The sequence below is a fragment of the Macrobrachium nipponense genome, chromosome 3 (genome assembly GCF_015104395.2).
Source record: "Macrobrachium nipponense isolate FS-2020 chromosome 3, ASM1510439v2, whole genome shotgun sequence".
NCBI classification, from domain to species: Eukaryota; Metazoa; Arthropoda; class Malacostraca; order Decapoda; family Palaemonidae; genus Macrobrachium; species Macrobrachium nipponense.
Window position 1 is genome coordinate 81,884,184 of NC_087202.1, and position 15,024 is coordinate 81,899,207.

The 15,024-nt window shown below is 36.9% G+C and overlaps 1 protein-coding gene across 9 annotated transcripts in view; it reads right to left on the bottom strand.

Moving 5' to 3' along the window:
* Positions 1–11,061: 11,061 nt before the first annotated feature.
* LOC135221855 (cationic amino acid transporter 4-like) overlaps positions 11,062–15,024 on the bottom strand; it is a 68,593-nt gene continuing 64,630 nt past the window's right edge. For 3 of the 9 annotated variants that reach the window (XM_064259792.1, XM_064259794.1, XM_064259791.1), the window contains exon 10: positions 11,062–11,626. In XM_064259792.1, coding sequence (XP_064115862.1) covers positions 11,546–11,626 — 81 coding nt within the window. In that variant the 3' untranslated portion in view covers positions 11,062–11,545. Of the gene's footprint in view, positions 13,586–15,024 lie in introns of all 9 variants that reach the window. The other 6 variants (XR_010316105.1, XR_010316103.1, XR_010316106.1 and 3 more) reach the window with 3 other exon arrangements.

The window sequence follows — 15,024 nt, forward strand, 5'->3', positions numbered from 1 at the left end:
ATATTTTGAATTTATAATTTTCATATTTGTCTACTTTTTGCGTTTTAATTCCTTATATACTAAAATATTTGAATGAGAGACGTACCGAAGCCAGAGCCAAATGTAAACAAATGTTTGCTCTTGAGCAATAATGATAAATATGGTTATATTGCGTTCATCTATATGTTTCCCACTGTGTTTTTTGAAGAATTAAAAGATCCTAGTTAATATGCATCCAAATGGGCCGTATTTTACTCAAATTTAAACATGAACGTTTAAAGAACTTTGTTCGTTCTGTTTTTCCCCTATATTCAAACCTTCGAAAGAAGCTTTTCGATGACGTCACATCCTTGATTGCTCTTGAAACAGTCCGAGTTCTAATATGATATCATTCACATTCATTCACGTATGCGTAGATAGCTGATTATTGTTAGCTTTCTGTTTTCCTTTTCTAATGTCGTTTTGCATAACAGACATTTTTATTGTTCCTCGTGTCCACATATGTTAGAATCCTGCTTCAGATAAGCAAGATAGTAGATGAAATTGTTCTTGCATTGCAGCTGCAAGTTCCTAAGAAGGCAGCAAACTGTGTTCAAAACAAGCCGTTGAGAACTTTGGAGACGATATATCATCATATATTATAGAATGTCAAAATTCTTCTGGAAAAATTAGAAGGGAAATGTGTGATACTGATTAAGTTCATGTCTGGGATTAATAAAAACGAGAGCCTCATTATTCATATTATCTCTCACTTAGTTCAACAGGCGAGACCTTTCATATTTGCCAAATATGACGTCGGTATCATATACCGGATATGATATCGTTAATTGTTGACTGACAAATAGAAGAGGAATTTTCTTAAGTTTAATGACATATCCGTACAAATGAATTATTATTTTTGTCCTTTCTTCCATTTTTTTTTCTACCACAGTCCTCCAATTCGATTGGGTAGTATTTATAGTGAGTGGTTCCGGGTTGCATCCTGCTTCCTTAGGAGTCCATCACTTTTCTTACTATGTGCGATGTTTCTAGGAGCACACTCTTCTGCATGAGTCCTGGAGCTACTTCAGCCTCTATTTTTCCAGATTCCTTTTCAGAGATCTTGGGATCGTGCCTCCTAGTGTTCCCATGATTATGTGTACAATTTCCCCTGGCAAATCCCATATCCTTCTTCTTCTTCTTCTTCTTCTTCTTCTTCTTCTTATTATTATTATTATTATTATTATTATTATTATTATTATTATTATTATTATTATATTCAGAATATGAAACCTATTCATTGGAACAAGCCCACCACAGGGGCCACTGACTTGAAATTGAAGCTTCCAAAGAATGTGGTGTTCATTAGGAAGAAGTAAGACGAGGTAAAGGGAAATACAGAAAGAAGAGACCCTACTTATTAAAGAAATTAACTAATAATATAACAGAGATAAAAAAAATAATTAAAATTCAAGGAAAATAGTATTAGGGTATAGCACTCCTGTCCCCTCAATGGTGTTTCATGATTTGCGAGAACTGGGCCAGTCATATGCTTAACTACAATTTGATCTCAGAAGTAAGTAATGTTTTAAAGCATTCCTATCAGAGTTTCAATACAAAGTCTAGCGTGTTTCATCGATGTTGTGTGAACATCTACTTAAACGTTTAGCCAACCCTGTGAAATCAAGCGGAACTTGTCAATTATTTTATAGAAATCGAAGAGATGGTCACATATCACCCTCGAGAACTGTGACTACGAGCCACCGCCCACTTCATAATTAGACCAACTAAATCTGTCTTTTATGGCAATTTGCCATCCTCTGTGTTCCCAAAACCCTTTATCTCTTTCTGATCTTGAGACTATTGCCTCCTCCCTTTCTCCCGCGATCATCGTTTGTTCCCCGCGAGCGAGATTACGATCGTCCATGAAACCTAGACTTAGGCCCTGGCTCTCAGACATGTTCGCAGCATGCCTGTCGTTATCAGGGGATGAATAAACTGATTAGTATACGATAGCGCAGATAAGATTCATTTACATATTCTCTACTTAATCCACTCTTGCCGAACACGACAGTTTTCAGTGAAACTTCCTGGAACCAATTGAAGTGGGAGAGCGCTTTCCAGGAGTGCTGGTTTATCCATCGCTTTACAGAGAATTCGGTTACGCCATTACAGATCGTAAAATGGGGAGTTGTTGAAATGAGACAGTTATCTTCCAAGACCAGCAGGCTAAGAGGACGGACAGATAGCTCTGAAATTACAGAGAGAAAATTCTACGTTTCAAAACAAATTTGTGTCATCTATATTCATCATCTACGGAAGCCATTGGATCACTGACAAAATGTAAGTAAAAATAGCAGTTACCGAGGTATCTTGCGGCTTATTATTCATTGTCTCATATTAATTGAAAGTAACTAATTTTTAATGCGTATAAGTATACTGGGAAACGTCATCCATAATCTGTGAAATGTGGTGGGAGAATATGGGTTATAAGTAAAATGGAAGCAGTGTGAGAGGTTTTGCAAAGCCAGTGAGTTATACAGAGGGGCGGTCTTCTTATAGGTTAGAGTGAACTTTAGTCCTATGACGGAACTGTGGTACTAACTTGAACATCGGGAAGTATTGATAAAAATACAAGGCTGACATTGACTTTTGTAAGACAGAATAAATGTGCTGATGTGGACCGATGAATAAATAATAGAGTAATGATAGTTACAGGATCTCCATCAGGGTTTTTTCCTAAGTGTAGTGACATACTAAAAAAAAAGTAAGATCGGAGTTCGTAGGTGAAGGAAGAGCAATTCTAGACTTAGGCCTACTGTGGCCAGCGCGTCAATTATTAATAATTCTACTGTCAAATAACCAGATTTTTCTCTCGTGCGAGGCTACTAACGAGAATTATGTATAATCCTTAGGTTCTCCTTCGAACTTCTTATGCAGGATGAAGTCGTTTGTTCCCTGCAGCAATGCAGATTTTACTGTTTCTTTGGGGCTAATCAGTTCGATGTGAATACTCACTTATGTTTAATTCTATACACGCCTGACCCAGTGGAATAAATCACAGTATAAACATGGAGTTTCTCAGACAGTGCCGATACTCTGCTGAGGACAATTTTCGTATGAGCATTTCCTTTTACAGTTCTTTCATGGGAAAAGGTTATATTTGGTTTGAACGTTTTCAGAATTCGTTTGGTGGACTCAGATTCGCCCTAAAGACAAAAAATGGCTTATTTCCCTTTTACATCGTTATTAGACATGAACCGTCTCAGCCTAAAGTCGATACAAACAGAAAAGCAACAGAGAATTTAGCCTGTCCATCATTTTTCAGAGCATCATAATGATATACAAAGATCTCTGTCTTCTTTCATTATAATCATTATTATTATATTATTATTATACGGAAGATGAACCCTATCCATATAGAACAATCCCGCCAAAGGGGCCATCGACGTGAAATTCAAGCTTCCAAAAAACATTATGGTGTCTATTATGAAGAAGTAAGAGGAGGTAAAGGGAAATGCAGTAAAAGGAGATCTCGCTCATCATAAAAGATAAATCAACAAATTAATAAATATATAAAAAAAAATGTATCAAAACACAAGACGAATAGTACTACTGCAGTAGCATTGCATCTTCGCTTGAATTTTTCAAGTTCCAATTGCACATCCTTTTCAGTGTTGTCAATCCTGAATTCCTGTATATAACGAGCTGCCAGACAGCTTCGTTATCAGTTTATTTTCCTTCACTTTGAAACCAGTACTTCTCTGTCTACGTTTGTAACCGAACTGTTATGTCTTCTAACAGGAACAGCAACATCATGGACCATGACGGGTCGGGAGTGCGAGTGAAGACCGACTCCGGTAATTATGACATTTTGTTCATTTCAGTTAATATAAGCGTTTAGACGCACCCACTTATACACATGACGTTGTTTAGCGCAAATTGCTGATCATTCCTTGATAGTGACCCCCAAGGGTTCTCGAGGGTCGTTACCTAGGACTAATATTTCTTAGGGGGTCATCATGTTTATGATATTGACAGTCTTTTGTTTATGTTTTTACGGTAATTCACAATGGACTTGTACTATATAGTACTATAAACACGACGCAAAGGTGGATACATACCAGGTTAAAACCCTTGGGGTCACTGTCTAGAAAAGATCGTAAATTATTATTATTATTTTATTTATTTATCTATTTATTTATTTATTTTTTTTTATTTATTTATTTTTTTTGCTCTATCACAGTCCTCCTAACGACTGGATGGTATTTAGAGTGTGGGGTTCCGGGTTACATCCTGCCTCCTTAGGAGTCCATCACTTTTCTTACTATGTGCGCCGTTTCTAGGATCACACTCTTCTGCATGAGTCCTGGAGCTACTTCAGCCTCTAGTTTTTCTAGATTCCTTTTCAGGGATCTTAGGATCGGGCCTAGTGTTCCTGTGATTATGGGTACAATTTCCACTGGCATATCCCATATCCTTCTTATTTCTATTTTCAGATCTTGATACTTATCCATTTTTTCCCTCTCTTTCTCTTCAACTCTGGTGTCCCATGGTATTGCGACATCAATGAGTGATACTTTCTTCTTGACTTCGTCAATCAACGTCACGTCTGGTCTATTTGCACGTATCACCCTATCTGTTCTGATACCATAGTCCCAGAGGATCTTTGCCTGATCGTTTTCTATCACTCCCTCAAGTTGGTGCTCGTACCACTTATTACTGCAAGGTAGCTGATGTTTCTTGCACAGGTTCCAGTGGAGGGCTTTTGCCACTGAATCATGCCTCTTTTTGTACTGGTTCTGTGCAAGTGCCGGACATTCGCTTGCTATGTGGTTTATGGTCTCATTTTTCGTATTGCACTTCCTACATATGGGAGAGATGTTATTTCCGTCTCTCGTTCTTTGAACATATCTGGTTCTTAGGGCCTGATCTTGTGCCGCTGTTGTCATTCCTTCAGTTTCCTTCTTTAGCTCTCCCCTCTGTAGCCATTGCCACGTGTCATCGCTGGCTAGTTCTTTAGTCTGTCTCATGTATTGTCCGTGCATTGGTTTGTTGTGCCAGTCCTCTGTTCTGTTTGTCATTCTCCTGTCTCTGTATATTTGTGGGTCTTCGTCTACTTTTATTAGTCCTTCTTCCCATGCACCCTTTAGCCATTCGTCTTCACTGGTTTTCAGATATTGCCCCAGTGGTCTGTTCTCGATGTTGACGCAGTCCATACTTAGTAGTCTTCTCCCTCCTTCCTTTTGTGTTATGTATAGTCTGTCCGTATTTGCTCTTGGGTGTAGTGCTTTGTGTATTGTCATATGTTTCCTGGTTTTCTGATCTATGCTGCGGAGTTCTGCCTTCGTCCATTCCACTATTCCTGCGCTGTATCTGATTACTGGCACTGCCCATGTGTTTATGGCTTTTATTATATTTCCGGCGTTGAGTTTTGACTTGAGTATTGCCTTGAGTCTCTGCATATATTCTTTCCTGATCGTGTCCTTCATCTCTTGATGTTTTATATCCCCTCCTTCCATTATTCCCAGGTATTTGTATCCAGTCTCATCTATGTGTTTGATGTTGCTCCCATCTGGTAGCTTTATCCCTTCAGTTCTTGTTACTTTGCCCTTTTGTATGTTGACTAAGGCGCATTTTTCTATTCCAAACTCTATCCTGATGTCCCCAGATACAATCCTTACAGTCTGGATTAGGGTATCTATTTCCTTGATGCTCTTACCATACAGCTTGATGTCGTCCATGAACATCAGATGGTTAATTCTGTTGCCTCTTTTCTTGAGTTGGTACCCAGCATCCATCTTCTGTAGTACTTTTGTCATGGGAATCATGGCTACTACGAAGAGTAGTGGGGACAGCGAGTCTCCCTGGAAGATCCCTCTCCTGATATTAACCTCTGCTAGTCTTATTCCAGAGCTTGTAAGTATTGTATTCCAGTTGCTCATTGTATTTTTGAGGAAGCTGATGGTGTTTTCCTCTGCCCCATATATTTTCAGGCATTCTATTAGCCATGTGTGTGGTATTATGTCAAAGGCTTTCTTATAGTCTATCCATGCCATGCTTAGGTTGGTTTTCCTTCTCCTACTGTTCATCATTACCATTTTGTCTATCAGGAGCTGGTCTTTCGTGCTCCTACACTTCCTTCTGCAGCCTTTCTGTTGGTGGGGGATGGTGTTTGTCTCCTCTAGGTAGTAACTTCCACATTATTGGTAGGCAGGTGATAGGCCTGTAGTTACTGGCTATATTTCCCTTACTCTTGTCTTTTTGTACTAAGGATGTCCTTCCTGTGGTCATCCATTTGGGTGCATGGTGATTTGAGATACAATGCTGGAGTTGTTCTGCTATTCGTGGGTGTAGGGCCTTGAAGATTTTGAGCCAGTATCCATGTTGTGTGATACCGGATTGCCCCATATGTTTTCCCAGAGTCTTTTACTTGGTTCGGCTTCAGGAATTTCTTGGTGGTTGTCTTCCCCTCTTATTGGCTGTATAGTCTTTTCTTAGTTCCGAATAGTTTGTTCTGTTGGTATCCCTTATTCCTGTTCATGTACCGTTGGATCTTATGTGCTTTGGCCTTAAGCCTCTGTTTTACATCTTCTATTGTGTTGTTTAGTCCCCTCTCTTGTACTTTGTATTTCTCGTTGAGTTCCCCCCTTGTTTTCTTGCTTCTTAGCCTTTTTTCTGCCATCTCTTTCAGTTTACTCAAGTCAGATCTCATCACCATGATTTGCTTTTCCAGGCGCCTTTTCCAAGGAGGTTGCTGTTTTGGTTTCTGTTGGGTTGGTTGTGCTGGTGGTGTTGGTGTTCGAATCCCCATCAGTTCTGCTACTAATCTTGTTCCTGCATATGCCAAGTTATTTGTTTCTGTGATACTGGTGGTGTGTATTATGCCCATTATTTCATTGACCTCACTTGTTTTCTCCCTTAATTTCTTGGCGTTGTAGGCTTTCATGGAGGGGATCTTTGTTCTCTCTGTATCTGGCTCCATCCATAGTCTAATCTTTTCTACCCATTCCGTCCTCTCTGTTACTTCGTCGGTGTTTCTTCGTGTGTCGTTGTTTGATACCTCATCATCCCTGTCGTCTTCTGTGGCATCGTCTCTCAGTTCGTCTTCGTGTAATTCGTTGTCGTGTGACATTTCCCTTTCCAGTTCTTCTCTTTCTGTTGGGGAGAGCCAGTTCTTTTTCTTTATGTTCCTTACTTGGTCTGCCAGCCTCTGCTCTGTTTGGGGGGTGTTATTCCTCTCATTCCAGATGTTGACCAACCTTCTTCTATATCCTCTCTCCGTCGGGTTGCTTCTGATGTAGCATCTCCATATTTCCTTATTTTCTTCTCTTGTCCATTTCTTCCTTTGGTTTGCTTCTGTAGCTCCAATCCCAGGCTCTTGGTTGCTGTCGTTGTGGTGGCCAGTTGCTGGATGACGACCTCCAAGTACCTGACCGTCTTCCCCTTCAATTGGGTTGAATACCTGGCTGCCGGACGAAGCTCCTCTGTTGCCAGAGGTTCCATTTACGTCGTTGTCGTTTATTCCTTCATTTCTTTCCATCATTGCTGAGTTTTGCTATTTAACCCATATCTGGACCCTACCCCATCAGGGATAGAGTAGACTGAGGAAATTATGGTAAAGATCCTTTCCCAGGGAATCGACGCCGAGGAGAGCGGTCACCCATCCAACAACTGACCAGCCCCAATGTTGCTTAACCAGTCGATTGACGACCTAACCCACTCTGCCACGGCGCCACATCATCATCATCATTATTATTATTATTATTATTATTATTATTATTATTATTATTATTATTATTATTATTATTCAGAAGATGAGCCAAAGACTATGGTGCCCATCCAGATGAATTAATAGAAGGTAATGGGAAACACAAAGTGGAGATCAGTCATTAGAAAAACCGTTAGATAAATAAGTAAATAAAATTGTAAGTAAAATATTAAAATTCAAGTTGATACATTGATTGAAATAAATCGCACTCGCAAAATTTAGGAATGGTTATGGTGCTACAACAATATCAACAATAGTTTATGAAAAGAAAGATAAAGCGTTCACGCCGCTGCGCATGATGGGAGTCAAGCAAGACCACTATCTCGGAGTAAAGTTGTCCACGGAGAAAAGAAACCACAATTCTGTTAAAAAAAAAAAAAAACGTTTAGATCTGAGCAGTATATGAGAATTTCTAGCATTTTCAATGGGGGAAAGGATGGTATAAATACCAAGATATAGTCACAGAGTCTCTTTGATACCGATGTTGATAAATCTCTCCTTTCCAGTTGACCTCAGCGAGCAGCCCACCGTGGAATCGTTGGAAGCACAGAAGAAGAAGCTGAAAGCGCGCCTGGACGAAGCGCGCGAGGCGCTCATCTGTCGGGTATGCCTCGACAAGCCAGTGGCAGCCGTCTTCATGCCCTGTGCCCATCTGAATTCCTGTCAAGCTTGCTCCATGTCCCTTACTTTGTGCCCAGTTTGTCGTTCGCCCATACACTACGCGGCTCCGGTAATCATCGACTGATGAGACTAAGCGTGCTTGCTTCATGTTTGTCAGAAAATGTTGTTTTTTCTTCTTCTTTCTTTCATTCTTTAAACAGTTGCTTCTTCAGGTTAATTTACTGTGCTTCAGTAGGACTTTTTGACTGTTTTAAGTGCCTAGTTTTCTTCTAATCTGTAATATGATCTGTAAAACTTAAGGGAGGTCTAATGTGAACCTAGGTCATATTTCGTAGCCTTAGATCTATGTAGCTGTCTGAGGTAGAAATGCCCATTCATCAAATCGGATATTCGTTTACGCAATTGTGTCAACAGTCGTAACACATTCATTTTGATCACAGAAACAGGCATAAAGTTAAGATGATGCATATCGTATCAGGAAAACAGTGCCAAAATATTGATTGCAAACACTACAAGAGGATAATGAAAGACACATTTCCTGTCAGTAGAACCTCAACTGTCTAGATCAGCAGCTATGACCTTTGTTGTTTTTTAAAAGTAAAAAACGCCAGTATAAATTGTCATCATATCCTGTATAATACTAGCAATAACCATAAGCAATGAACTTTTAACATCTGTCAATATTTTTGGTAAGTTAGACACTTAAAAACCAATAACTTTATTTGGTTAACAGAACGCATGAAACCATACAAGAAGCAATTGTAAATTGTTGATATGTAAATCAAACACACACACACACACACCACACACACACACACATATATATATATATATATATATATATATATATATATATACATACATATATATACACACACACAGACACACGAGCGAGCTTTATGTAAAACACTAAATGTGAATGTTACGTGTCTTACTGTTCTGTATCTTCTGTTTTTCTGTCATTTTCTTCGCCAAAGCCTTTCGGATTACCAGATGGAACATTTTGGAACGTAACGAAGCCGTAAGGTTGAAATAAACTGCATTTGACAACCAAGAACCATTTGGATGTTTTACGACTGAGAACCCGTCCTGGCATGAGACCATCTTAATCGAAATAATAACAGAGAACTCAGAGATTATTCTGTCAGTGAGAAATTATGATTAAAACTGAAACGAAAACAAGTGCCGAGATCACGAGACAGAAATAGCTGAAGCGAACGACTCTTCTCTCTCTCTCTTTTGTTTTGTTTTGACTCTTCTCTCTCTCGGCCCTCAAAAGTTGAAGTCAAGATCTCCCAACACTTGATAAAAAGTGTGTTACGTATCTCTTTTTAAGGTATGGCCAGGCTATCATTCACACTCCAACGCTTAGGAGCAATTGCTCGAATATAGCTCTTCTTTTATGTACGAAAAGAAACGTTAAAATAGGGTCTACTGTGTGACGTGGACGCGGTTGTTACTACAAGCTGCCCTTGGAATATTGACAAAATACCAAAATCTACCAGATTCGGTTGGATTTGAACGAGAACCTCTACAAATTCATACAGTACACACACACACACATATGTATATATAATACTCACACGCACACACACACACACACACACATATATATATATATATATATATATATATATAATATATATATATATATATCTATATATATATATCTTGATAGCCGTTGTGGTTTAAGGCACGTCACTGAAGTCCTGAGATCTTGTCTTTCGTGGTTCGATCCCACGAACCGACGAAATTATCAACAACTAAAACAATTCCCCTTCAGTTAACATATAGGAAAACATATTATTTCTGGGGTAGAGCGAATCGGAAATTAATTGGAAATTAAAGTTTGATTTCACTATGATTCAATTTCTCTCCCTTTTTTCGCATCTAAAAGTGTCCTAATTTGACTCGATTTCAAATTTCCTCCATTTACTTACTATGATCTTCATTCCTTTATAAACTTAGTGTAATTTTGTAAACAATAAAAATACCGAATAACAAATGAAGGAATTTCTGTGCACCCTTTCAAAGACCAAAACGAAGTTTTACTCCCCTAGTTAATACTGCTGTTATTCTTGCATTTTAACACATTTTTATCTATTGATTTTTTTTCTTTTTGATAAGTGGGATCTCTTCTTTCTGTATTTCCCTTTACCTCCTCTTACTTCTTCCTTACGAACACGTTAATAACTTTTGGAAGCTTGAATTTCAAGTCAGTGGCCCCTTTGGTGGGCTTGTTCTGTATGAAGAGGTTTCATCTGAATAATAATAATAATAATGGGCTAAACAAGGCGTGATCCGACCTCAAATTTACTCGGGACGGGTACAAGATTAACCTGTTACGCAAGTTGTAGACATTATATTCCTTACTAAAGTCAATTAAAACGTGCTAAAATCTATGGTTGAATTGAGCCTTGTTTCAGCAATGAAAATTAAAATTAATATACTATATTTTATTAGAAATGATTTTTCTGTAGTGTTTAACATGCACATCATTCATTTTTCAAATTTTCATTCGAATAAATATATCATAAATATCCTATCCTAAAATTCCTGTGTCTTTAACTCAACACAAAACACCTTTTTCAGACATTTACATGCTCTTCCATAGACCTTTCCTATCCCCCCCCCACCAAACAACAACAACAACAAAGTAATTTGTAGGGTTACTGCCCAGATAAGCGGAAATGATCAGAAATCAAACACAGTTGCATGACTTCACAGTTTATTCCACATGCATACAATCCAGCACAAAAATAGTTCTAGGATTTGAAACTATATAGAATTCCAGGTTGCCATTATTCCCACTCAGGGATTTGTAAATGACATATTTACAGCTTTTTTTATTTGTTTATTCATTTTTGTTTAGTATACTGCGCCTGGTCCAAGACCCTCAGCTATGTTTGGCATAAATATTTGGCAATGACTAAATTCTAGAAAATCTGTAATGAAAGCTTTATTTACTATATATAGATATATTGAAATGAAGACTGTTTTCACTAACAAGAGACAGAAATGAAGACTTCATTCACTATCTAGTTATATGGAAACGAAACTTCGATCACTATTCAGATATAAGCAAAGGAAAAATTGAATCACTATTGACATATTGTTCTCTGTGAAAAGACATTTGGTAAATAAATTGATGTTCACTGTCTGGACATTTTGAACCACACGTTTTATTTTTATTTACTACTTAGGTATTTGTAAAAAAAAAGTGTAATAGTACTTATGAATACGTCTCAATAGAATCTTTATCCAATATGTAGGTATCTGGAAATAAAAATGTCTTTATTAACTTCTCGTTTATTTGGAAATAAAAGTTTTATTCCTATTTAGGTATCAGGATATGAAACTCTATCCTCTGTTGGGGTTTAAAAAGGCCATAGCTCGTTACTTTATGGATTTGTGTAAATGAAAATTGCTATTTAAACTGGGAGGTGTGTAAATGAAAATTGCTATTTAAACTGAGAGGTGTGTAAATGAAAATTGCTATTTAAACTGGGAGGTGTGTAAATGAAAATTGCTATTTAAACTGAGAGGTGTGTAAATGAAAATTGCTATTTAAACTGGGAGGTGTGTAAATGAAAATTGCCATTTAAACTGGGAGGTGTGTAAATGAAAATTGCTATTTAAACTGAGAGGTGTGTAAATGAAAATGACTAAATTTTTAGTTTACAAGCACAACTTCTTCTTGGGAACACTGAAAAGAAAATATCAACTCTCACAGAACAGAAATAAAAAACCAATGACTTGAGTTACTATTTTAGAAGTTAAATTTGTATCTCATCCAGACTTTTAGAATATTAGACCAGGGAAATTAGTTATTTAATAAATAATACATCTAAGGTCTCATTTACGATTGTTAGTTGCTTAGAAATGAAAAACACTCCTCCATAATAAGGTCAAACTGTTTCCATATTGAATAACTCAAGAATGATTCATTTCTCTAGCTTCTCTCCAACACTCGTTAGGGATTGACACTTGAAGAAGAAGGATACAAGATGGTTATTCATAGTCACTTCACGAGTGGAGAGCAAAATCGGCTAGACATTTGTTTCTTGCAAAGTGTCACTGATCAACAGCACTGCAACGTGCCAAGACTTCTCGGTATTCTTTCGCTACCTATCAAAATCATCTCGCAAAAAGCTGACTTACAATTTCCAGTTTTATATGAGGTCAGATTTGTCTTCATTTATTCTCTAACTACAGATTACAAAATTTATAAAAGTTCCTACTAGCGTGTTCATTTCCAATTTTTCCGTCCCTGACCGTTACAGGTTTTACAAAATAATGAAAGTGTTACAGAAAATTTGTTCAAATCTCAGCCATGATTTTTGGTCTGAATTTCATCCTTACGTTACGAATTACAGCACTACACAGGACAGTTATTGAATTGCGTGTCATTTCAAAATTGCACGTCTCACGGGAAATATATCTTGAAAACATAATAAAATCTATATAGCTAGAAACGAGGCTATGTTATCTAGCTGTTCTAGATGATAAAAACAAGAATGGCTGTAACCATCGTATGAGGTGCAGTAAGTGGTGAAAGGTTAAAAAGAAATATTCCATTTTCACACATATACTATGAAGAGAACTGGGTCCTCGAGTTGTGTGAAGCTAGAAATCTGTGACACATAATTCCATTTTCACACAAATGACTGAATATTACACATCTCTGAAACCCTAACCAGATACGTATTTTATTTTTGTGTGTGTGTGAGATCATCAATGAGAAGCAGCAATGCATCTCAGATTACAACTTTCTAGTCTAGGAATAAAAATACGTATATTTGTGAACTTACAACTAAATCATTTCGTCGAGTTAATTAAACCATCTTAATTTATAGATATTTATTCAACCTCCAAATTCCGCTTTTTTCTAAAAAAAAAAAAAAAGTATTTGTTTGAAGTAGGGAAAAAATGTTAGTAATGTGACAGCTAAATCACTGAAGGATGATTATTATTATATTATATATTATGTCTGCACGCAACATCCAAGCACCACAGCTGTGTAGGAGAAAAAAATATATAAAGGTTTGTTTAGGTGATGCAAATACATGCACAGTACATACGTACAAACACATATACATAATGTGTATTGTGTGCTTACATACTTAACAACATCCTCCATCCTCTAATAGGTGGGTGTATAGTTTTCCTAATGTTTTAAGCTGTCGTATTCGGGTCTGGGCTACTTTCGGACAAAGTTGTCATTTCCGTCCCACTCTGCGTCAGAAATAAAGTTGAGTGTTTTTCTTTATACGCCTCAAAAAAAAAATAACATAAAAAAATAGTTTTTAGTTGTGTAATATGTACCCTGAGGATGTGTACATAACACACAGGAAAGTCTTATTTTTATTCATTTATTTTTAAAGATTTGCAACTAAATGCATTGTATACCTGTGTGCATTGAAATGCTTGATGCAAACAAATAAGTTACCATGTGTTTTAATGAATCTGAGGAAAATAAGACTTAAAAGATATAAAAAATACCTGTCAGTATATGTATACATGTGAATAAAAAGTGTTTATGCACATATATAATATATATATGTGTGTAAATATATACTTAAATAAATAAAGGCAAAATCCACGAAGGAAAGTGAAACAACGGAGTACCACTACGAGGCCTTTCGATTTCTCGTCCTTTACTAAGCAGACGGATGAGAATCGAAAGGCCTTGCAGTGGTTACTCCACTGTTTCACTTTCCTTCGTGGATTTTGTCTTATATGGTCATTACATTCCAAATTTTCGTGATGCAATTAATATATATATATATATATATATATATATATATATATATATATATATATATATATAGGTGTGTGTGTGTGTGTGTGTGTGTGTGTTGTGTGTGTGTGTGTTAAAGCTAAAGAAAAATACATCTGAGTCTGCCACGGTAAAATATTTAGTTATGCATAGTAGGTACTCTCGCAAGGCCAATTTTAAGCATAGTAATAATAATAATAATAGCATCTGTACATAGATAAAATTCTAGCATATTTCTGAAGATTGAGAGGAGAGAGAGAGAGAAGAGAGAGAGAGAGAGAGAGAGAGAGAGAGAGAGAGAGAGATTACAAGACAGACAGTTCACCGAAACCGGATGCTTGGATCGTATTTGAAGTCCTGATATTTTGCATGTAGATGGGTGGGTGGGTGGGTGTTGGGTGTTTTGTGTGTGGTGTATATATATATTATATTATATATATATATATTATATTATATATATATATATATATTAATATATGTATAATATATATATATTATATATATATAATTATATATTATATAATATATATATTATATATATATATTTCAGTAGTGTGTCTGTGTCCATTTAGGTACTATAAGTATTCATTCAATCACTTCGTACCACAACCTCTCAGAGTTCACTATATTTATTCCCTTCGAGTCAGACCAGACCCTCTTCATCCAGTTATTTTCAGTTTAAAGTAATCTCTCTCGCGCTTCCAAACCAGTATCTTTAGAAAAATAATAATTTTGAATACAGAAATCTCTGAGATATCTGAGGCCCGGAGATATTATAATTTCATCTTACTTTAATTACGAACGTATTAGCTGAAATATATGTAGTACGAACTACTGGCATGAAGCGGCCATTTCTCAAGCGACACCAAAACCACTTCTCCACTGTCGTGTCTGC